This window comes from Myotis lucifugus, unplaced genomic scaffold (assembly GCF_000147115.1).
Source record: "Myotis lucifugus unplaced genomic scaffold, Myoluc2.0 scaffold_245, whole genome shotgun sequence".
Classification (NCBI taxonomy): Eukaryota; Metazoa; Chordata; class Mammalia; order Chiroptera; family Vespertilionidae; genus Myotis; species Myotis lucifugus.
Genome location: NW_005871293.1, coordinates 275,045 through 298,455, shown reverse-complemented (window position 1 = coordinate 298,455; position 23,411 = coordinate 275,045). Strand labels below are relative to the sequence as shown.

The window sequence follows — 23,411 nt, the reverse complement described above, 5'->3', positions numbered from 1 at the left end:
AAAAAGTGAGAAAAATGTTTGAATGTCTAGTGCTCATTACAAGTGATAAATTATTTAGTTTGCAATTCAAAGAATCAAAAATAAAATGTACATATTTTAATATCTTGGTTTTTCATAAAACGTAGTTGCAAATAAAAAAGTAAACTTTCCTTTGATAGGTGTAAGAAACTTTTCCAAAGGGGGAAAATAACCCTGGAAATGTTGAGCCAACTCAAAGAAACTCATATTATATGGGTATACAATTGAGCTCACCCTTGCTACCCTGTATATTCATCACAAGCCAGTTGCTGAGAAATACTAGGTTAGATAATGGTCATTAAGAATGAAAACAAAGCATTGCGTTGTGATATACTAGTGACCAGCGCCTTCTCACACATATTCTTTAAATGACAAAAACAATACTAAGGTGTATATGAGCAATGAACAGTTGTATCCCCATGTTAGGTGTGAGGAAACAGGCTCAGAGAAAGTAATTTATTTGTTCTATGTTACATGGATAGCATCGACACATGTATAATTCTTTTAAATTCCAGAATGATATAAGAAAATGAGTGTGGGCTCAGACTCGCTTCTAAATTCTGGGCTACACATCAGAAAAATTACTTAACTCTGTAAATGCCATTTATTTATGCCGGGCTGACCAGCAGATCCTGAGTGACGGTTGAATGATTACTCTGACATACGTTTCTGGGAAAGAGAGGAATAAGGGACTGCTTGGCTAGAGGAACCAAACAGCCCCGTTTACCTGTCTCCTCAGGCTTTTATTGTAACAACAGCTTGAACTAAAGTTAACTATTAGATACTATCAGCAGGGTAAGCATCCTTGAGAAGACACAAATATCTGCAGTGTCCTTTAAGCAAGGACGTTTGAAGACTAAACATAAAGATTTCGGTAAACACCGGGGGGCTCAGACTTGTTTGGAAAAGTCAAGGCAGGGATGGCCACCTTCAGCCAACTCCCTCTGGAGGTACTGACCTTTCAGAGTTTCCTCCTTACAGACTTTCCAATCAAGTCTCATGCTTCCCCACATATTTAGATATTCTATTAATTGATCTAATCCTCTCTAACTCATAACGAACATAATGTGACAATTGGCACATGATATTCAGTTCTAATCATAACTACATTTTTGGAGCACTTATTGAGCATCGTGCATGGGTCTTCGTTCATTACATGCACCAATTTATTTAATCCTCTCAACAGTATTCAAAGCTGTCTTTCACAGGACAGGAACTGGAGCAACTAGGAGGTTAATTGGCCCAGAGTCACAAAGTGGTGAAGCTGAAATCTGAATTCTGCAGTCTGACGCGATAACCTCCACCCTCACCCACTGTGCTACTAATAAAGTTACACAGAGACCCTTCCATTCCCTTATCATGTGCCACCCTCACCTCAATGACTCTGTTTACCAGGGCTTTGAACTCAAGTGAGTTTCATAGGAAAATTCCTTAGTATATAACCAATTTCAGGGGCATAATAGCGGATAACATTTGATGTAGTATATGAAATATGACCAGTATTTTTCAGAAAAGAAATTCCATTTTAAAAATTAAGTGTAGTAGCACAGTGTACAGTCTGAGTAATGACTTTTACTATTAATACCCAGGAAAATTGCCATAAATGAACAATGAAATGGGTGTATTCATAGAATAGATCACGTACATGACATGTGACTTACTGGAAAAGGAAAACTTGCAGCTAACTCAAGAAGTTATTCATTCCCAGGAATGATTTCTTAGTTGTGCTAGACAGATGTCTGTCATCACAGAGTATTTCTTTTGTGTATAATTTGTTTAAAAATAGTGAATGATGTCAGTTTTTCCCGTACAGCTTTGTGGTATTTTCTTTTGTTTTGGTCTTAGCTGTCACATATGAGGTTTTCACTCATGCCCCCATTATTCAATAAATGGTCCCACATGATTTCTTAGTTCAGTGGTTTTGACACAAACTAGTCACCAGGAAAGCTATTGGTATAGGTTTTCCTGGTCATGGGTTCTTTAACAGATAGTCAAAGAAATTTCATCAAAAATGACTTTCTCTTCAGGAAATTAAAACTCTGAGATAGCTGAATTGTATACAATACATACAATGACAAATTGTTAAACATTTGAAAAATACTTTCATTGATTTTCTTAGAGAGAGAGGAAGGGAGAGGGAGAGAGAGAGAAACATCAATGTGAGAACAGAACAGAACATTGATTGGCTGCCTCCTGCACCAGGGATAAAGCCCACAACATGGACATGTGTCCTGAATGGAAATCAAACCAGCAACCCTTTGGTGCACAGGACAATACCCAACCAACTAAGCCACACCTGCTAGGGCTGTTAAACATTTTTTTTAAATTAGCTTTATTAAATTGTAATAATTGGGTAGAATGCTGACAGTGAAAATAGGCAAACTTTATTTAAAATTTTCTGGCAAAAGTTAGTTTAGTTGGTCTATACACCATTCTTTTTTTGACTTAACACTTACTTGTTAACTTCCCAGAAATCCATATTTCATGAAACACACTTTTGGCAACAGATAGCCCTTCTTTAAATTATTATATCATTTTTATTTAACTAAAATGTACTTAGAGTACAATGAACATAGTGTTTTGAAACTTTATGAAACACTATAGGGAATGATGAAAAATAACAGCCAGTGTATTAAGCAATTTATCCTCCTCTATACTGTTTTCTTCCCAATTATCAGTCTTAGCTGATAAACCATTCCACCTTGTACACAGTTCCAATGACAAGGATCTCCTGGCATAAGGAAGGGGAATCGGTGGGAATTGATAGTGTCTAATGCTATGTCCACTTGGGTTTGACCTGTCAAAGTTAGCCAATACAGTGAAGCCTTAAGACACAGTTGGCCTTTTAAAGATAAAACACTGAGGAGCAATAAAACATCAGATCTGGGCAGGGTAACAACTGCAAAGTTCTAGAATAAATCGGGAGGCTGTCTTTAAAGCAATGTTAGCTATACCTCGGCTAGGCCAGGCAAACATATCTGATTGGTGACAGCAGGATCCCCAAAGAGCTGTTGACTAACCAAGAGAAGTGACATATTCTAGAGACCAGCTTGAAATGCCACCTGGTTGTGGATTATGGAGAAACCATGGCAGAAGGCAGGTCCACTGAGCATGTGGCCAAGGAGAGAAGACCAGTGACTTGAACTGAGTGGAGAGAGGCAACCCAGGGAGACCCATAGAAGCAGCCTTTTGTGGCTCAGGCTGTGGAGACTTAGAGACATGTCATCTACAAGGATTCACTCACCAGACTTGGCTATGAATAAAAGTCATTGCATCCCACACAGTGAGTTGTGGCAGCCATTTAACAGTAATGATCAAATCACAACAGCATTCAAGTTCAGGAAATAATGAGCTAATTAAAAACCCCTGGGGAATTGAAGACAAGTTAAATGACAGCCATATCTTGAAATTTCTCCAGGACACCTCCTTTTATAACTGGGGTCATGGATTCTTTAGCTCCTCCGTGAAGACGGGCAACCCTTACTTCTACATTACATGCCAAGGAAGATAGCACATTTTCCACAGGAAAATGCCAGCTCCTGGCTGTGTGTGCTGCTGATAACTGACAGTATCAAAGCCTGAACTGATATGGCTGGGTTAGATGCTGAACAAACCATGTCAGAGTTTTGTATCTGACATGATATGCTTCATACAGGCCCCAAACACAAGTAGGCAAAACCCATTTCCAGTCTGTTCCAGATCGTCTTATAGATTTTATGGCTCAGCACTGAATCCCAAGCTAATAGGCACTGCAGGAAAGAAAAAGTAGTGATTGTTAAATCAGGATTCAGTTTGTCTTCAGATGTAAAGGATGCCCACTCCTTGATAGGCAATCCCACAGGAGAGGACCGATTGCGTCGGGCCCCCCTCCCTCCTGCCTTCTTTGTTCCCACTTCTTGGAAAGCCCATCAGCTCCCATCTGCCTGGTGAACTCTAACGTATTCAAGTTGTAATCTCCTTGCAAAACAGAGTTGATCGCACTCCTTTGTGTCAACACTGTGTCCGGAACAATCGTTATTATAGCATTTAGCACTTTCTACAGCAATTGTGTGTTAATGTATCTGTTTTTTTTTCTGCTAGAATGTTATGAGGGACTATGGCTGGTTCATGTATGATGCTGAATGAATGTCTGTTAAAGAAATAAATTAACGGCCATGGAAAGATCAATGGGGGCGAAAAGAGACATATGTAATACTTTCAACAATAAAGAATTTAAATTTTTTAAAGAAGGAAAGAAATTGAAAAAAGTGAATACATGTCCTAAACTGTAAACTTCTTTGGAAAGCTGAAAACACATGACAATGAGTACTCACGATTTTGAAAATCAATGAAAACAAATATTTTCCTCGATGATCAGCAATGATATATAAATATCTGTTCATCGTCTATCGTGGGAATTAGTTTTAAGTCTTTAGTTAATAAGTAGTCTCACAAAATGATTTGAGTGACAGAGCATGGAAGGTGCTTTGAGGCTTTGTTCCGCTGGAGAGAATAGATTCGGCCTGACTCACTCGCACTCTTGCCTGGCCCCACTTTTGACCAACTGGAAGCATGTGGGAGTGCAGCTGGTTATGTTCAGGGACGCCATCTGTGGCCATGAAAAAGGGGTCTTCCCCGATGAAGAGAAATGCCTGTAAATGTCTTACAAACACGATCTGTTTCTTAGTACAGTGTGTTTTGTTTTATCTTGTTTTGTTTTTCAGTCTGTGAAGCAAGGGTTTTGAAGTCAGATAGACCCATGACTCAAACTCCAGCGGCTCTACTCATTAAGCTCTTCAACTTCAGAAAAGCTTCCCCCAAACTCTACAAACCTCTATTTCCTCATCTGTTGAATGAGGATAAAAATACGGCTTCAGATATCTGTAGAGATGCTATGCAATATAGTGTCACCTCTATAGTGCTTGGGGTGACTGAGGTTCTCTATAAATGGCATTTCCCTTTCTCCTTGTCTACTCACCAGGAGGTTGGTGCCCACCCAAAAGTTAGCCCATTAATACAGTAGATGTGCCTTAGCTCTTCTGTAGCCTGTGGCTGGTCCCCCCACAATCTCCACTACCTTTAAGATCAATATGCTTATAATTCATGGGATATCCATGAATTCTAATAAGATGTGATTACAGTGTCATTGCTCTGCTGTATGATATTCCAACAAAAGTGTTTAAAAACCTTTTAATGCTTATAACATTTTTCTATTGTTAATGTTATTTTTCCCATCATAAAACTCTAAAATATGACTATTAAATTGTACTCGACTCGTTTTTTTAACTTTTAAGATTAACTTTATAGTTACAGAAAGTTTGCAAAACACCCTTCACCCAGCTTTCCCTAATACTAACATTTGATGTGACCAGGGTACTTATCAATTCAACCAATACTAAGATTTTTTTTTAAATACTAAGAAATTAATATTGGTACAATATATTTACTTAACCAAATACTTCATATGGATTTCGATAGTTTTCCCAATAATATTCTTTTTTTGCTCCCCCATCAAATTGCTTTTAGTTATCATGTTTCTTAGTCTTCTGTGATCTGTGGCAGTTCCACAGTCTTCCTTTGTGTTTTATGACCTTGACACCTTTGAAGAATGCAGGTCACTTATTTTTTACAGTGCCTCTCAGTTTGGGATTGTATGATGTTTTCTCCTGATTAAATGAAGTTAAACATTTGTGGCAAGAATACTGCAAAAATTATGTATTTCTTTTGGTCACTTTCTGAGGGTAGTGTTGGCTGGGTTTCATTCCACTGTAAAGTTACATTTTTCTTTAAAATTAATAAATATCTTTAGGGGAGTGACATTTAGAGTGTTCCTAGAGTATTCTTTGAGTATTTTTAAAAATATATATTTTTTATTGATCTCAGAGAGGAAGGGAAAGGGAAAGACAGAAACATCAATGCTGAGAGAGAATCATTGATTGGCTGCCTTCTGCATACCCTCCACTGGGGATCGAGCCTGCAACCTGGGCAGGTGCCCTGACCGGGAAACGAACCATGATCTCCTCCCTCAACCACTGAGCCAAGCCAGCCAGGCTCGAGTGTTCTTTTAAGTCTGATTAACAAGTACATAGAAAGGACTGTCACATCATAACACAATTATTTTCACAGGAATCTACTTTTTACAATGTTCGAATATGTTTATACTAAAAATTAATATTAACTTCTGATCTCACAATATCATAGCAGTTTGGTTGTTCAGTTTTGAGTGCATCAGTGTTTTCTTCTAGACACAATTTAGATACATTTAACATGCTTTGAGCTTAACTGTGATTGTATGAGATGATATTAGTGGGGAATCTTTAAAGGTAATATTTAGTACTAAGCCCTTACTACTAAAGCCTCAAAACAGGTGCAATTCATAAACTTGAGACATGTAATGAGATCATCTTTTGTAGCATAATGTACTCCTTATGCCACTTGGTATAAATTCCCTTCAAGTTTTAAAATCCCGAAATTCTAAGGGTCACTGGGTGTGTGGAACTCTGTGGGCATGTACAGAGAGATGTATTTGTGTAGTAGTTACCAAGATGAAAGTAGGCAGGAAATGCCCACTTAGTGTCAAGAATTAGTGCGACTGCATCTTTTCATTAAAATATTCAACTCTATTTGTGCAGAAGATTCCCTACCAAAGCTACATTTTTAAGAATCACAACCTCATATGCTTTATTAGTGGACTATTTAAAAATGGGACAGTCCATGCTGAAATACCTATATCGCAGCTATGTTCACTATGGGTGACCAATTTCTCCTGGGAAGACCTGCTTGCTACTTTCTATGTGATAACATTTGTTATGTTTGGTGTGATCACATCAATTAAAAGTTGTCTTTTAAAATATCTCTGTAGCTTAGTCACTACTCTTCTGCCTCAGTCTATACCAGCGGTTCTGAACCTGTGGGTCGTGACCCCTTTGGGGGTCGAACGACCCTTTCACAGGGGTCTCCTAAGACTATCGGAAAACACATATATAATTACATATTGTTTTTATGATTAGTCACTATGCTTTAATTATGTTCAATTTGTAACAATGAAATTGGGGGTCACCACAACATGAGGAACTGTATTAAAGGGTCTCGGTAGGAAGGTTGAGAACCACTGGTCTACACATAGTAAGCTTGCTCCTTTGGAGTAGGAAATAATCTTCTCTTTTTTGTTGTTGTTATTGTTTTGTCACCTCCCAAACTGATCCAGATTCTTCAGGTCATACATTCAGTTCCAGTTCCACACTTTCGTGTTCACGCAGAACTGAGCTCTTTCAAATATCCAAACATACACACTGACTCTTTCTTTTCATTTGCATCCACATCTTCCCTTCTGGATTCCATCTGGACCCCAAACCAGAAGTGCTGAGAGACCACAACAAAGGCTGCTTTCCTTGGACTTTCTAGCTCACCGGAAGTGGGAAACATTAGTCACTTCACAGGCCCCATCTCACTAGATTTTCAGTCCAGATTCTCCACAGCCCAGACACGTCTGTGCTTCAGAATTGAGAATAGAGGGTGCCTTTCGGAATGGACTTCAGCAAGGAGGATCATGCTGGCCCCACCTAGTTAATTTGGAGGCCATTTAGATTAAAAAAGAGAAAAGTGCATGTTGGTTCAAGCATTTGGAATGCAGGAGCAATATAAAGAAGTATTCCAAATATTAATTCACGTTAATAAATTTAATTGAGTAGAACTAATTCATCTGCTTATAATTTGTTCCAACTTTCCTTTTCCCTGAGTTCATGGTGGACTAACCTAAAATTCTTAAGTAATATAATGTATGGCCACTTTTCAGTTGACATTTGCTTAAGAAAAGAAACACACAATAGTGTTATGGTATATGAGGGCTCATTACTACATGGACTCTAATGTGTTATAAGTAAGGGTATGAACTCCAAATATAAATAGCAAGTTAAGCCACATGTATAATGATGCAACCCAACATCAAGTTCCATTATTTTTTTTAAAAAAATTGGAACTGGATGGAGGGGGGCACTGGGGGAAAAGGGGGGGACATCTGTAATATTCTCAACAATAAAGATTTTAAAAATTAAAAATTCTATTCTAAAAAATTAATAAAATATAAATATTATAAAAAACAATTAAAATTTAAAACGTATTTATAAACTCTTACTAAAGCAGGATAACATCAAGCATGGAAAAGCATCCATTTTTAAATCAATGTTTTTAGAGAACCCATCTGCACAAAGTAGAATGACTTAGCTCGCTTCTAATCTTCATTAAATTCAAAGTCAGACAATTATGTAGGTTAACGTTGTTTATGGCAAATATTTTATGAGGACAAACTCTAAATAAAAGTAAAAATGTCTTCTATTCCTCAGTAAAGATGTTTAATTTTGTACTGTCTTTTAAAAGGGCAGCTACTTAGTAAAAAAAATTTATAAGTTTTATAAAGGGCATAGAGCTTAGAGATTTATCTGATAAGAATTTTTAAACAGAACAAGAAATATTCATTGCCATAACCCTAAATTTTGTATCATTAAAATGAGCCAAGGATGATAATCATGATTCCAAAATAATGTTACTGATTTGTACTCACTTCCTATCTTGTTCTCCAAACACTATCCACTCTGACAATTAATTAATGGCCATGTTTTCTTTCTGTTCCAAAATGTTTCATATTCTCATCCTTCCACCTTGGAATGTTTACTTGATTCCCTCTTACTTACGTTTCCTCTGATAAACTATCAGTTTTGTGAACACAGGCCAGTAATCAATGATTGTGCTGGTCCATAGTCCTTCCCAGCCCTCAGAAGGAGCCAAACCTACCAACATCTTGGTTTCAGGTTTCTGGGCAGCAGAACTGTGAGACTGACTGTGCATTTCTGTTGTTCTGAGCCCTCAGTTTGTGGCATCTGGTCCAGAAGCCCTAGGAAACGAGTACACCTCCCAGGAGCTGTCAGTCCTTCCCTGGCTTTCTCTTATTTCACTTTACCCTTTTAAATCTTATTTTCTTTACTTAAATTTGCATTTTCAAATGCCCTGGCCCGTGTGGCTCAGTTGGTTGGAACATGTCTCGTACACCAAAAGGGTGTGGGTTCTATTTCTGGTCAGGGCACATACCCAAGTTGCAGGTTCCATCTCCAGTTAAGACAACCAATCAGTGTTTCAATGTCTCTCTCTCTCTCTTTTTCTCCTCTCATTCCCTTCCTTTCTCTAATATATATATGCATGATTAATACTAATGGCAAAATCTTCAAAAACAAGTAAAAAGTAAAAGTTCATTTTTGCTTCCCCATCTCTGGCCTACTATTCTTAATCTCTAAGAGAGCCACTGTTCAGAGTTGCTTGGTATCATTCAGAAGTTATATATGCACAGTCAAGCATATATAATATATATATATATATCACTTTATTTTTGCTTAAATAGGATCATGGTATACATAATATCCTGCAACCTACTTTATTGCCTAATAATATGTCTTCTAGATCTCTCCATATCTTCACCTGCATCTTTGTTCTCTAAGAATTATTAAATATGTCATTATACGGATGTATGAGTTATTTAACCTGTTCCCTCCTGATGAACACTTGAGTTGTATCAAGTTTTCTTGACACAAAACACTCTAGTAAATTTCCTTGCACATGAATCTTTGCAGACTTTGTCACGTATATCTGTAGGATAAATTCTCAGTATTTTAATTCCATTTGTGAGATATTTCCAAGTTGCCATCCCTAAAGGATATAAATCTCTTTTAATATGAATTGCACTCTTTTCCTCATGAAATACCTCCCGTTTTAGGACCACTGTGGTATGTAAAGGATGATTTCAGATGGATTATGCTACATTTACTTATTGCTAGTGTTTGCCTCAGCTGATTATCCTAAGAATGTTCACTCGGTGTCTAGTCCTGTAAATCACACGGCTCCTCAGTGTTTTGTGGCTGGGTGATTACACTACAGGAAAGCAATTGTTACATTCAGAGGCAATGTGAAGACAAAAAATAATGTGTCCCTTTGGAGCATTACAGTGAAATGAGAGCCTCACGAACCTCATTTTTGAAGGAAAATGAACAGTCCTGATTTAGAAGGGGACTATGCCTTTCCGGAGGATGTGACCAGGCCAGGATTGTTAAATTTGAGAGGTCACTCTTGACATATTGGAAAGAGCAGCAACCAAGGAACAGGGATGAAATGGAGTCTTCTGGAAGAAGCTGTGTGCCACAGGGAGTTAAGGTACATTTTTAAAAAATTATATTGATTTGAGAGAGAGAGAGAGGAAAGGAGAGAAAAGTGGGAGAGAGAGAAACAATGATTTGTTGTTCCATTTATTGATACATCCACTGGCTGATTCTTGTATGTGCCCTGACTGGGGATTGAACCCGTGCCCTTATTGGGAAGTTAAGTAAATTTTTGAAATTATATACTAAACATATATGTTCTGCACATGTTTGAACAAGGAAATCCCGTTAATGATCTCATTGCGTTCTACCGCGAGCTCTGACGGTCAGTCCACTCGGGGATTCGTGAAGACTCCAGCAAAATAATACGCTCTAAATGTGAAGCTCCTGGGGTTACTGCCACTTGAACCAATGCTGCTAAACATTACCTTCTGCAGGGATGTAGACTCAGATGACACTTAGACCAGAAAGGCTGTCATTCGATTTCTTGACTATGCCTGAAGTTGACAAATTACTAATAACACCAGAGAAGAAAGAAATGAGAGATACTAATAAGTTTTTTCCTTTCAAAATTGTTTAGGTTCTTTTTAATTAGTGGAGGTAATTACTTTAAGATCTAAAGAAATAGTAAACAAGATTCACATGGCCTGAGAAGAAAAGGTTTCCTAAGACTCTCAGAGAAAGAGAGAAGTTTGGCTGCATCTTCCGTGATTGTTTGACCAAGTGGGAGTGTGTTTTTCTTCCATAGTAAGAAGTGCAGAAGTAGGCAGCCCAGTCTCAGTCTTTCATCTGCGTCCGTAAGAAGAAACAGAGTAACCAAGAAACAGTGGCATCAGGGAAGCAAAACTTTCCCAGAAATCGATAGCCTAGATCCACTTCCATTTCTTTGGCTAGAATTGTGTCCCATGACCATGCCCAGCTACAAAGGAGACTGGGAAATCAAGGTTTTTTTGTTTGTTTCTTTGGTTGGTTGGTTAGTTTGTTTTTGAGTGCTAGATATATTTCTACTTCCAACAAAAACAAAGGTCTTTCTGGTAGAAGGGAAGAAAGGAGAATGGACATTGTGTAGGCGCCTCACATTGTCTGCTGCAGCACTTGAGATCATTTTATGTGACTTTTCCCTCTTCTCTCTCCACCTTTCACCCTCTTATATCGAGACAATGAGATCAGGGGCCTTAGTATCACACAGCCAGTTCATGGCAGAGCTAGGACTAACCTCACAAGTGCGACTCTTACAGGGGTGCACTTTCCACGGTGTGCCGCTATTCTTTCCCCATAAAACGTGCGCAAGTTCATCCAGCTATACTGGTACTGCCTTGTCTTCCAACTCCCTCAACTCTGTCAGCCACTCTATGGACCTGAGTCTGTATTGGGTATACACTTTGTTTCATTCAACATTAAACAAAAGTACCATTGCTTGGTTGCACCTAGAAAATGATTAATATCCAGCAGGCTTCCCTAACTTTCCAAAACATCAAGGAACATGGCATCAGAGCTGAAAACGAAGATTAAGTGCTCAGGAGAAATTCATATAAGAAAGCACATTCTTTGGCCTAAACTACAGAATAGAGGGTGTGATTTCATTTTTTTAAATTTATCTTTAGTGACGATAGTATTACAGCTATCCCCCTTTTTTCCCCATTGACTCCCTCCATGCCGAACCCATTCCCCCTGCCTGCCCAGGCCTTCACCACACTATTGTCTGTGTTCACGGGTTAAGCATATATGCATACAAGTTCTTTGGTTGATCCATTCCTACCCATCCATCCCCACCTTCCCTCTGAGATTCCTCATTCTGTTCCATGCTTAGATGTCGCTGGATATATTTTGTTCATCAGTTTATTTTGTTCATTAGATTCCACATATGAGTGAGATCATGTGATACTTGTCTTTCTCTGACTGGCTTATTTCACTTAGCATAATACTCTCTAGGTCCCTTCATGCTGTCTCAAAGGGTCAGAGATCCTACTTTTTTATAGCTGCATAGTATTTCATGGTGTAAACGTGTCACAGCTTTTTTATCCACTCATCTATGGACACTTGGGCTGTTTCCATATCTTAGCTATTATTAATAACACTATGAACATAGGGGTGCATATATTCTTTCTGATTGGTTTTCGGGTTTCTAAGGATATATTCCTAGAAGTGGGATCCAGGGTCAAATGGGAGTTTCATATTTAATTATTGTTTTCCATAATGGCTGCACCAGTCTGCATTCCCACCAGCAGTGAACCAGCAGTGAACTAGGGTTCCTGTTTCTCCACTTGTCATTTGTTGATTTGTTGATGGTGGCCATTCTGGCAGGTGTGAGCTGATACCTTTTGTCATTTTAATTTGAATCTCTCTGATGATTAGTGATGTCAAGCATTTTTTCATATGTCTCTTGGCCACCTGTATGTCCTCTTTGGAGAAGTGTCTATTTAGGTCCTTTGCCCATTTTTAATTGGATTGTTTGTCTTCCTTCTGTTACATTGTATGAGTTCCTTATATATTTTGGATATTAACCCTTTATCAGATGTATCATTGCCAAATATGTTCTCCCATGCAGTGGTCTCCCTTTCATTTTGTTGATGGTTTCTTTTGCTGTGCAGAAGCTTTTTATTTTGATGTAGTCCCATTTGTTTATTTTCTTTTTCGTTTCCCTTGCCCCAGGTGAGGTATCGGCAAACATATTGCTACAAGAGATGTCTGAGATTTTTCTGCTTATGGTTTCTTCTAGGATTTTTATGGTCTCACAACTTACATTTAAGTCCTTTTTTCCATTTTGAGGTTACTCTTGTGTACGATGTAAGTTGGTGGCCTAGTTTCATGAAGAGGGTGGGACTTTAAATTTTATTTACTTCAAAATCTACTGTCCCTCCCTCAGTCTCTGCTCTGTCTATCCTTTGCAACATTGCTTTGGTTCTTGTCTTATCTTGGAATTTACTGGAGCTGATACTATTCCGTTAGAACCACCAGGGCGGGCCTACAGGCTGTTGCACAGCAGGTGCCCCATGGGAACTTCAAACTGAGGTGGAAACATGGGGTCAAACACAGAGTCAAGGCCACTGTTTTAACAGGAGCGCTCACTCAGCCTGGCTCCCACCTACACTATGCTTTGCTGTGTTCTGCATTATGCTTATTCTGTTAGCATGGGCTCATATGTGGGGTCCTGGGTATTCAGAAAGGATAAACACTGAACATTTTAAGACATTATCAGGCTCTATTGCCACTCATTTGTTTCAGCGGCTTGAACGTCAGATCAGAACATGCTTCTGCATTACCACAGTAAGTTTTTCTAAGCTACACCTGCGGGTAATTAGAACAAAGAAGATGTTGATTTCGGTTCAAGATTAGCAGAAACTTCTGAATACGAGCTAGACTGGGTCTAGTGAGGTCAGGGCCTTGCCTTCTCAGTATGGCACCTTACACGTTGTAGAGATTAAATCAGTATCTTTCCATTTTAAAGATGTATCCGCAACACTTAGGAATCCATTATGAATGAATCATTCTTCCTCTGAGTCATGTGTTTATCACGGGTAAACTTGGAGGTGCCATGTCAAGAAGATTACATGATTTAATTATTAAAATATAGATTGTTTGTTGGTTTTTACGTAAGATGTCAGATAAATCCTTTTCCCACCTCATGGCCTCTGGAATTTCTTCTTGGAATTCTCATCTCCCAGTTATTGCCTCCTTCAGTCCAGATGTGGTCTCCTCAGAAAGGAGGCAACACTAACCTACCTATGTCCTATGTCCTTCGCTGATGATAAAGATTAAATTATCATCAGTGATTGAGCTTGGTTCCCACAGGGCAAGCCGTCAGCATACAGAACAGTGTACCTTTCTCATTGATTGGTGTTTGCCGATTATAGGTAGGGCTTCAACAGCATAGACTAGGACGTGAGCAGCTGCAGCCTGGACTCTCTTTCTAATCCCCTATGGACGAACATTAGAATGTGATCACAAACATACACACCACATAACCCCAAACAAAAATTATCAGGCAAAGGTTTAATAAATCCAGACTTTTATAAATATTTCAACATCATTTGCATATATATGATTGCCTATAATCCTATATATATCCTATATAATGAAAGGGTAATATGCAAATAGGCTGAACTGCAGAACAACCAAACAACCAATCAAAGTGTAATATGCTAATGATATGCTAAGGATGCTCAACCGCTCGCTATGACGTGCACTGACCACCAGGGGGCAGATGCTCTGACCAGTAGGTTAGCTTGCTACTGGGGTCCAGCCAATCAGGACTGAGCGAGATGGGTTGGATATGCCCTGAAGCCCTCCCGCAGTCCTTCCCCAGCCCGATCGTGCACCGGTGGGGTCCCTCAGCCTGGCCTGCGCCCTCTCACAATCTGGGACCCCTCAGGGTATGTTGGAAAGCTGGTTTCAGCCCGATCCCACAGGCCACTCCCCTCGGGAGGGTGCCAGACACAGGGCTTATGGCTGGTAAGCACTGTTGTGGCAGCACAAGCCTCTCCCAATCCGGATGGATTGGGCAGGAGCCCGCAGCAGACACAATGGGGTTGGGATGAGCAGAAGCAGGAGCTGCAGGTGGCATTGGACTTTGGGTTTCAGCCTGATTCCTGCAGGCCATCCAGAGGGACCCCACCCATGCACGAATTCGTGCACCAGGCCTCTAGTGTGTGTGTGTATGTGTGTGTCTATACATATATATATAATAATTAAGCACAACAATTCAGTCTGAAGTGCATAAATGCAGGTGATTTTGTGGCCTGGTCATGTTGTGTTTCATATGGTGTGCATTGTTCTGTAACAAAACATGTTCTTTAGGTTTTTCTTAATTGTGTGTCTTGGAAATCTCTCCACATTAGTTCATTTAGTTCTATCCTTATGCCTGTTCTCTATGCATTTCATGAGAGTTTCTCTGGAGTAGACTCTAAAGTCTGACTTCAAGGGTATGTGGTCTGTGAATTTTTAATTTTAGTATAAATTGTGTTCCAAAGTAGCTGAGCCAATTTGCACTCCCATCAGTAGTATATAATGGTAATTATTTTTCACTGCGCCCCATCACATTTTATATAAACATTTTTTAATCTGAATCGTGCATGATGACATTTTTTTTCTAGCCTTCAAAAAGGTTAGCCTTCACCAAAAATAAATGTATAGGTAGATGTCACACACACACAAACACACACACACACACACACACACACACACACTCCTCTTTCATAGATGATTTTTCACACTAAAAACTCCTCACATTATAAACTTAGTGTTATCTTAATTGCTTTGTGACAATGAATATTTTAATACAAATTACATTTCTAATCTTTAATAAGTATCCTAAAGTCCAGTTTCAGTCATAAATTAAAAATGAAAATAAGTTTACTGAATCAAGATTTCAAGACGTCTATACACCACCCGATGCCTTTCACCCCTTAACATTCTGGACCTTTTTGGATGAGTCCTGGGAATTTGAGCTGGGGATTAGGGTGTTGGACAGTGTGAGGGAAGGTGACTAGAAATTGTTCATTAGACGCAGAGTTACAGATCAAAGAAGAGCTCAAACCAGTTATTTCCCTCCATTATTGAGAATTTATTACATGAAAAGAGACAATGCTAACCATGTATGCATTCAGTAAATATTTACTTTTTCATACTGTGTGGTAGGTACTGGGTGTATGTCTGAGTTAAATAACTACGTGTTCTCGTGAAGTATTCAGTCTAGGGGAAAAGACTCAAGTAGCAAACCTAATTGCCAATCGGAAACAGTAAGACGGAAACAACCAGTGCTGACATTGACAAAAACAGGGATACATCCTTGTGCTAGAGTTTCAAGAAGGCCTTGCTGAGACCTGAAACACTGGAAGATACTCTCCATGCAAAATTAAGGGAGAGCATTCCTAACAGAGAGTGCAGCATTTGTGACCTACCCTAAATTGTGTTAGACTGGGAGACCCTGTGAGAAGGTGGCAGCGGAACCGGTGAGGCAGGGTAGAAGGACATAGGGCAGGTACAGGTGCCAATAGCTTTAAAAAATCCAATAAGAAAAAATGAGAGTGATCCAACCTGCTAGAGTAGAGAAGAGAGGAGGAAAGAGGTCCCCGAGAGCTCCAAACTGCTGTTCCTCACAGCAGCGTCAGGCTGAGGAAGGCAGCGCTTAGTAAGGAACAAGTCTCCACAATGATACCCATGGCAGGGAGATGTTACCTACTGTTATAAAGACATGAACATGTTCTGAATAAAATATGTGTATTTAATTGTATTTAGGGCATACCATGGGTCATTAAGGAATCTCTATATATAAAAGCCTAAGCGGCCATTATTACCGAACGACTGAAATGACTCGTCAACCCAGTCACTATGATGTGCACTGACCACCAGGGAGCAGATGCTCAATGCAGGAGCTGCCCCCTGATGGTCAGTGCACTCCACAGCTAACCGCCTGCAGACAGCCAACCTCCCACAGTCCCTCACCCACAGCTGGCAGGCCAGGCTGGGACAGGGAACCGAGGGTGGGTGGCGGCGGACACAGCTTCTTTCCCAGGAAGGCCAAGGGCCGGCTCCCTCCTCGGGCCAGTGGCCAACCTCCTGCGGTCCCTCCTCCCTCCAGCAGGCAGGCCCCAATTGGCCCTGATTGCTCGTCAGGCCTAGGGACTCCCCCTTATGCATGAATTTGTGCACCAGGCCTCTAGTATTGAAATAAAATTCATCTGTGAAATTAGCCTTCTTCTAGAATATCCTCCACTTTCCTTCTCACATTAACTGTCTTTTCCTCAGTGTAAGAGGATAATAGCATCCTCTTTATAGTATGTTATATTTTCAATGTGTCAACACATGGGTTTTCAAAGTAAAACTTGCATGCATTTCCTTTAAAATTGGCAAAGCAATACAAGAATATCAATAGCAAAATAAAGATTAAATTATCGTTAGAATTTATATGAATCCCCTAATGTAAGAAGCTACTTACAGCACAAACAACAATCAATAAGTCAATATGCTAAGAAGAGTAAACAAGAATTGCTCCCTTTTATCTATAAATATTATTTGGCACACAAAAGGTCTTGCTTTTTATTACTATGGGGCAGGTTTATTTCAATGACAACTAATTTCTGTCATTTGAATGCAGGATTGTGGTTTGCTGATTCACCCGGAGGAATCCTGTGGGTTGCAGCCTATTTCTTCTGACTACATTGAAGCCATTTCACAGCCCGAACTAAAAACTTGTCCATCTGGGGACACAAAAGGTGACTATCACACTGTGTCTATCACATCTCTTTTAAAAACGTTAATGTAGATAAGTATATGCTTATTTTAAAATCCATATACAAAAAGCTCAAGACAATACATCACTTTTTCGTTAGTATGAACTGCAGCACATGTAATTAATGTAAATGCATTGTTTTAATATGTGAAATATTTTGATTAATTACTTTTCTCTTCACCCTCTGTTCTTTGCCCACATAATTCCTATTCATCTACAGATCTCAGCTCAAACATGACTATACCACAGTCTTCCTTGAGTCTCTGATTTGTTTCCTTATTCGATACTAGAGGCCCAATGCATGAAATTGGTACAAGAGTAGGCCTTCCTTCCCCTGGCTGCCGGCACCTGCTTCCCTCTGGCACCCAGGACCTGGGCTTCCTTGGCAGAGGGAGGCCCCACCCACCCACCATAGCTCACCAGTTGGTGGCCTGGGCCTCCCCTGCCAGACGATCATGGGATGATGGCCTGGCCCGCAACCAATAGCATTGCACCTGCCTTGGCTGGCCTGGCGCCAGTGGGTGTCATAGCGTGGTCATCTGGAAGGTCGTTTGGTCTAATTAGCATATTATGCTTTTATTATTATAGAGTCCCATAACACCCTGTGCTTTTCTCCCATAGTGGAGTCTTTAAATGATTATGTATGTAATTAATTGTGTAATGTCAGTGTTCCCAGGCTGTTAGCTGCACAAGGGCAGGAGTCTCACTGGTTCACATTGTATCAATCCACTTCCCACTATAATTTCTACAGAGTAGGCACGAAATACCAATAAGTATCTTTTGAATCAAAGAAAAGCAAAGAATACACGTTTAATTTTATTTTTTAGCTTTATTTTATTTTTTCCAACACCATTTATCCCCTCTATGCCCTCTTCTGCCTCCATCCATCTCCCTCCACCCCCGCAATCACCACACTGTTGTCCATGTCCATGAGTTCTACCTTTTTTTTTTTGCTCAAGCCCTCCCTTCCCAGGCCCGCTCTCCCCAGCTGTTTGCCTGCTCTCTATGAGTCTGTCTCTATTTTGCTTGGTAGTTCAATTTTGTTCATTAAATTCTACATGTGAGTGAAATCATATGGTATTTGTCTTTCTCTGACTGGCTTGTTTCACTTAGCATAATGTTCTCCAGGCCCATCCATGCTGTTGCAAAGGGTAAAATTTTCTTCCCTTTTTCCAGCAGAGTAGTATTCCACTGTGTAAATGTACCACAGCTTTTTTATCCACTCATCTACTATTGGGCACTTATATTGCTTCCAAATCCTGGCTATTGTAAATAACTGCAATAAACACAAGGATCCATACATTTTTTAAATTAGTGTTTTGGGTTTCTTCAGATATATTCCCAGAGAGAAATTGCTGGGTCATAAGGCAGTTCCATTTTTAATGTTTTGAGGTAACTCCATACTGCTTCCCACAGTGGCTGCACCAGTCTGCATTCCCACCAGCAGTGCATGAGGGTTCCCTTTACTCCACATCCTCGACAACACTTGCTTGTTGATTTATTGATGATAGCTATTCTGACAGGTACATGTTTCATTTTAAATCATGTTCTTTAATTATAAAAAAGGTCTTTGGGAATGATTAATAATGTCTTCCATATATTGAGCATAGTAGAGGCAGTAAAATTGTGATGTCCAATTCAAATGAGAGTTCAGACCTGCCTAAGCTGAAAGCAGACCATGAGTGAGAGACTTTGGTGCCACTGGCCGCAGCTGTAGCCCCCCTCCCGCAGCCCCAGCTCCCTCCCGCATCCCCCCTCCCGCAATGTGCTTCTTTCAGTAGAGACCAGTGGGGTCAAGCGGAGCTGGGACTGAACATGCCTCCAAGGCCAGCAGAGGTGCAGGGGTCATCTTCTCTGAGATTCCTGGTTCCCACACTGGCCTCCTGACCCCAGGTCTCCCTTCATCTAAAAAGTCTGAAAAAATACTCAGGAGCTTTTCTACCCTTGCCATGAACTTCACACCACAGTGTAGATGGGAAATGAGTTTCACAAATGGGCAGGACAAATCGCAATTTGGCACGCCCAGTTAACAAGCACGGGCATACCGCGTCCTTGAACATGTGTTCTAAATAATAAATTCCAGTCAGGGCATAAAGAGTGGTTTGCCCATTACGGTGCATCAGGTGGTATAATTCATGATTCTCTTGGTGAAGTGAGATACAGTTAGATACTCTTGTATACAAAAGAGACACCAATGAGTCTAGTAAGCATTTTTTTTAATCAGATGACAATTTATAAGAATCATAAAACAACTTAATTCCATTTCTCCTACTGAACCAAGTCAAAAGTTCTTCAACAAGAAGTCAAAGATACATTACTGAGATTCTTCCAGAAGTCTTGGCCATTAAGTTTGCAGGAACCTCGGCCAGGCCCTGATGGGGAGCTGTGACTATGCCTGTTCCTCACAGGAGAGGCCCCCACAGAACAGGAGCCTTCTGGTAACTTGAGTAGCTAGGCTTCTTTACAGAAACCCCCAAACTGACCCCCCAAGCAAGCCCATCATCCTAGTCTGACTATTGCAGGCCTCCATCATCTGATCCTCCTGTCTCTTCCAGCCTCTCTGCCTCATTTTATGCCAATCATGCTGCCCAGGACTCCAGACTATTGTCCATGTGATTCCCTCTCCTACCAGCCTTCCCAGCTCGGCCTCTGTCTTCTGATGCTCTATCTTCCTCTCCAGGAAGCCTTTCTTTACCGCCCCACCCCCAGATTAGCTTCTCTTCTGTGCTCCCAGAATACCTTGGACACATGTCTACAGTAGCACTTACCTCATTGTTTCAGGTGCTTCATTTACACGTTTCTCTTTCTTTCTCTAATTAGTAGTCTGTAAAGTGGAATGATGTATCTGAATAGTCAGTGGCACAGGACGAAGCCAGCAAAGATTAAAATATATGCACATTTGCTTTTTATCTAATCACTCTTATTTTTGTTTTATAATGCAATTAATGTATACCTATAGAAGTACGCATATATGTACGTCCGGTACAGTATATATGTATTCATATGTCAAATGCGCATTAGCAATACATTTTTACTAATGACCGCCCTGGTTTGCATGTTTCTCTAGAACAGAGTTTGTCCCTTATTCACCTTTCAGTGTCTAATACATGATTTAAAAATAGTTGATGAATTGTCCTAGCTGGTATGCTCAGTGGATAGAGCATCGACCTGCGGACCGAAGGGTCCCAGGTTCAATTCCCGTCAAGGGCACATAGCTCAGTTGCAGGCTCCTCCCCAGCCCCGACCCTAGTCAGGGTGCATGCAGGAGGCAACCAATCAATGTGTTTCTTTCACATAGATATATCTCTCTTTCTCTCTCTCTTCTGCCCTCTGTAAAAATCAATGGAAAAATATCCTCGAGTGAGGATTTAAAATTTTTTTTAAATGGTTGCTGAACTAAAACCATGCCCAAGCTCTCCTCCCTTCCACAGAAAAATGTGTGCAGCCAAGGCACAGTCAACCAGGGATAACTGCTTGGCCCTTGAGGTCCTAAGTATTCAAAATAAATGAGTGAAATTGGATTTTTGCAAGAATGGATTTTTTATATCTCTCTCTATATATATATTTTTTTTGCAAGAATGGATTTTTTTGCTGCTGGAGATCATTTCCCTTCCTTGATGGTAGGACTCCCTTCTGTTGAATGAAGTTATCATGGTCGACAGCCCAGGAGGAAGTTTTCTCGCTTTAGCTTCTTATATTTTTAGGCCGCAGATTATTTCCAAAAACTGATTTTCACAGCCCATTACAGGCATTTGGCAGAATCGGATCCATTCTTTCACCTTGCCAATGTAATGACGGTCACGATGTCTTTTCTATAACACTAGCTAATATAATTTTGAGTGCCGTATATTGCAATTCTTTAGTGGATTTCTAACCTTTAGAAAGTAATTTAAATATAAGACACAACCTAAGAATAAAATCTGTTACTTCACAAGGAAAAAAGAATTCTTCTAATTTGGAGAAAGAAGAAATGTATACAATGATTATTGAATAAGAATTACCTTTAAGGAAAATAGATTTCATTTTATGCTATGTGCACAAAAGCATTAATCAGACCTTATTTTTAAATAAAAACTGCTTTATTTTATAGCATTATAAAATCTAGAATTAGTATTATCATCTATGTGATTTTATATCTCAATGTGGCCCTAAATCAAAAAGTTAATTTTTTTCTCCATTATATTGCCTGATCTCATTCACTTAAATGGCAGAAATCTAACTCATTAAATACAAAGCTATAATTATAAATCAAATAACTTCTCACAAAAGGCCGTTTTATGCCTCAGAATGTTTTTCCCTAAAACATGTCATATTTTATTTCAGAAATCACAGCTTTGATTCATTCAATGTTTAAATACAGAACATAGAATTTATGTCCTTCTTTTTGACAATTTTAGGTAAGAGCTGGTATCATTTAAGATGTCAAGGAACTCCAGTCCTGCAGATGCATCTTTTAAGCAGTATTACTAACTTGAAAGAAAGGCATTGTTAACAAATACAAAAATGCCAGAGTTAGGACTGTATAATATATAGTAGTATGAACCAATGGGACCAAGATTTTAGAGACCCAATCAGTTGCCCCCTCCAACTAATTGTACTCATATTTGTATCTTCGTGCTTGTATTTATTTGGCCACTTGTTTCTTCAGCCATAGCAGCAAGTGACCAAAGAAAGCCTCAGTTTGTGCAAAATTAGCTGCCAGCAAAGGGCTGGGGGAGAGGAGCGTGTCTGTGGGAGAGGATGCATGTGCTCTTAGATATTCAAGGATCTGATGAAAGCCCTTTAAATATAATCTCATTAGCAGGAACACCTTCATGTCCCCAACATCCTGCCATCCTCTTAGAAAGAAAATCAACCATCTTTCTGTTTGAAAAATAATCTCTGTCAACACATGAACCCACTGAATAAATTCAAGTATTTGAAGTAAAGATAAGTTTATTTTAAAAATATAAAAACCTATTTATGGGTTTTCCTGTAAATGCCACAAATGACACTGTTAGGCCATATTTCATTTTCAGCTGGTGATTCTGTGCTGACCTAACTCAACATGATAAAAGGATCAGCGAAGTGGAGACTTCTAGGCCTCAGTTCTGGCCCAGCCCTGTTATGAACGGCATGATTTCACTTCTGTCATTCAACGCTGTAGGCCTCAGTTTACCTCATTTCTAAAAGAGGAGGAGACCCAAGGCCCATTGAACCCCATCCAAGAGGGTTCTATATGTTCACAAAATGCAAATCTCTATGAAGTAAAGTCACTTCCAGAAGGAGGTTTTCTTGAGAAATTAATCAACAAACATTAAACTTAAGGCTATGTCTAAATCACATCGAATTAGAAGAGACCAAGCATAGAGGTGAAGGAGTTGATTATGGATTAGAAACCCTGTGTGCCAGGAAAAATTAGATGTAGAAAGCAAGTTATATTTTGAATGAAAAGCGCAGAAAAATCTATACAAGAGAATCAGAGGGTGAGACAAGCACACTTCTAACACTTTCTGTGTTGTATCTTTTAATAGACTCTACATATGGAAACTGGAAACACCTTTCACCCAGCAGACCTTTTTCTCTCCAATATATATAGTCACTTCTTCTGCCTCACTTCTCCCAGGTCCACCCATCACTGCCCCTAAACACCACCGATTCCATATGTCCAATTCTTGTCTACCCATAAGACCTCATTTCAGTTTATGCATTCCATGGAACCTTCCAGACAACGCTTGCCCCCATGACACTTTCTTTATTCTGAACTACCATGGTTTACTTAAGGTGGGAGTGGGGGGTAAAATGTATTCATCAATTGCTAGATAGCAGGCACTATGGCAGGTGCCATACATATTTTCCGTGTAGAGAAAATTAAGTAACCTATACAAGTTAAACAGTGGTTCTCAACCTTGGCTGCACATGGAACTACCTGAAAAGCATTTCAAAAAATACTCCATGATGGAGAATATCATACTAAGTGAAATAAGTCAGTCAAAGAAAGACAAGTATCACATGATCACACTCATAGGTGGAATCTAATGAACAAAATAAACTGATGAACG

The 23,411-nt window shown here is 39.6% G+C and overlaps 1 protein-coding gene across 1 annotated transcript in view; it reads left to right on the top strand.

Moving 5' to 3' along the window:
• CPED1 (cadherin like and PC-esterase domain containing 1) overlaps window positions 1-23,411 on the top strand; it is a 274,615-nt gene that overhangs the window by 201,618 nt on the left and 49,586 nt on the right. Inside the window, exon 16 of the mRNA XM_006098705.3 lies at window positions 17,236-17,353. Coding sequence (XP_006098767.1) covers window positions 17,236-17,353 — 118 coding nt within the window. The remainder of the gene's footprint in view (window positions 1-17,235; window positions 17,354-23,411) is intronic.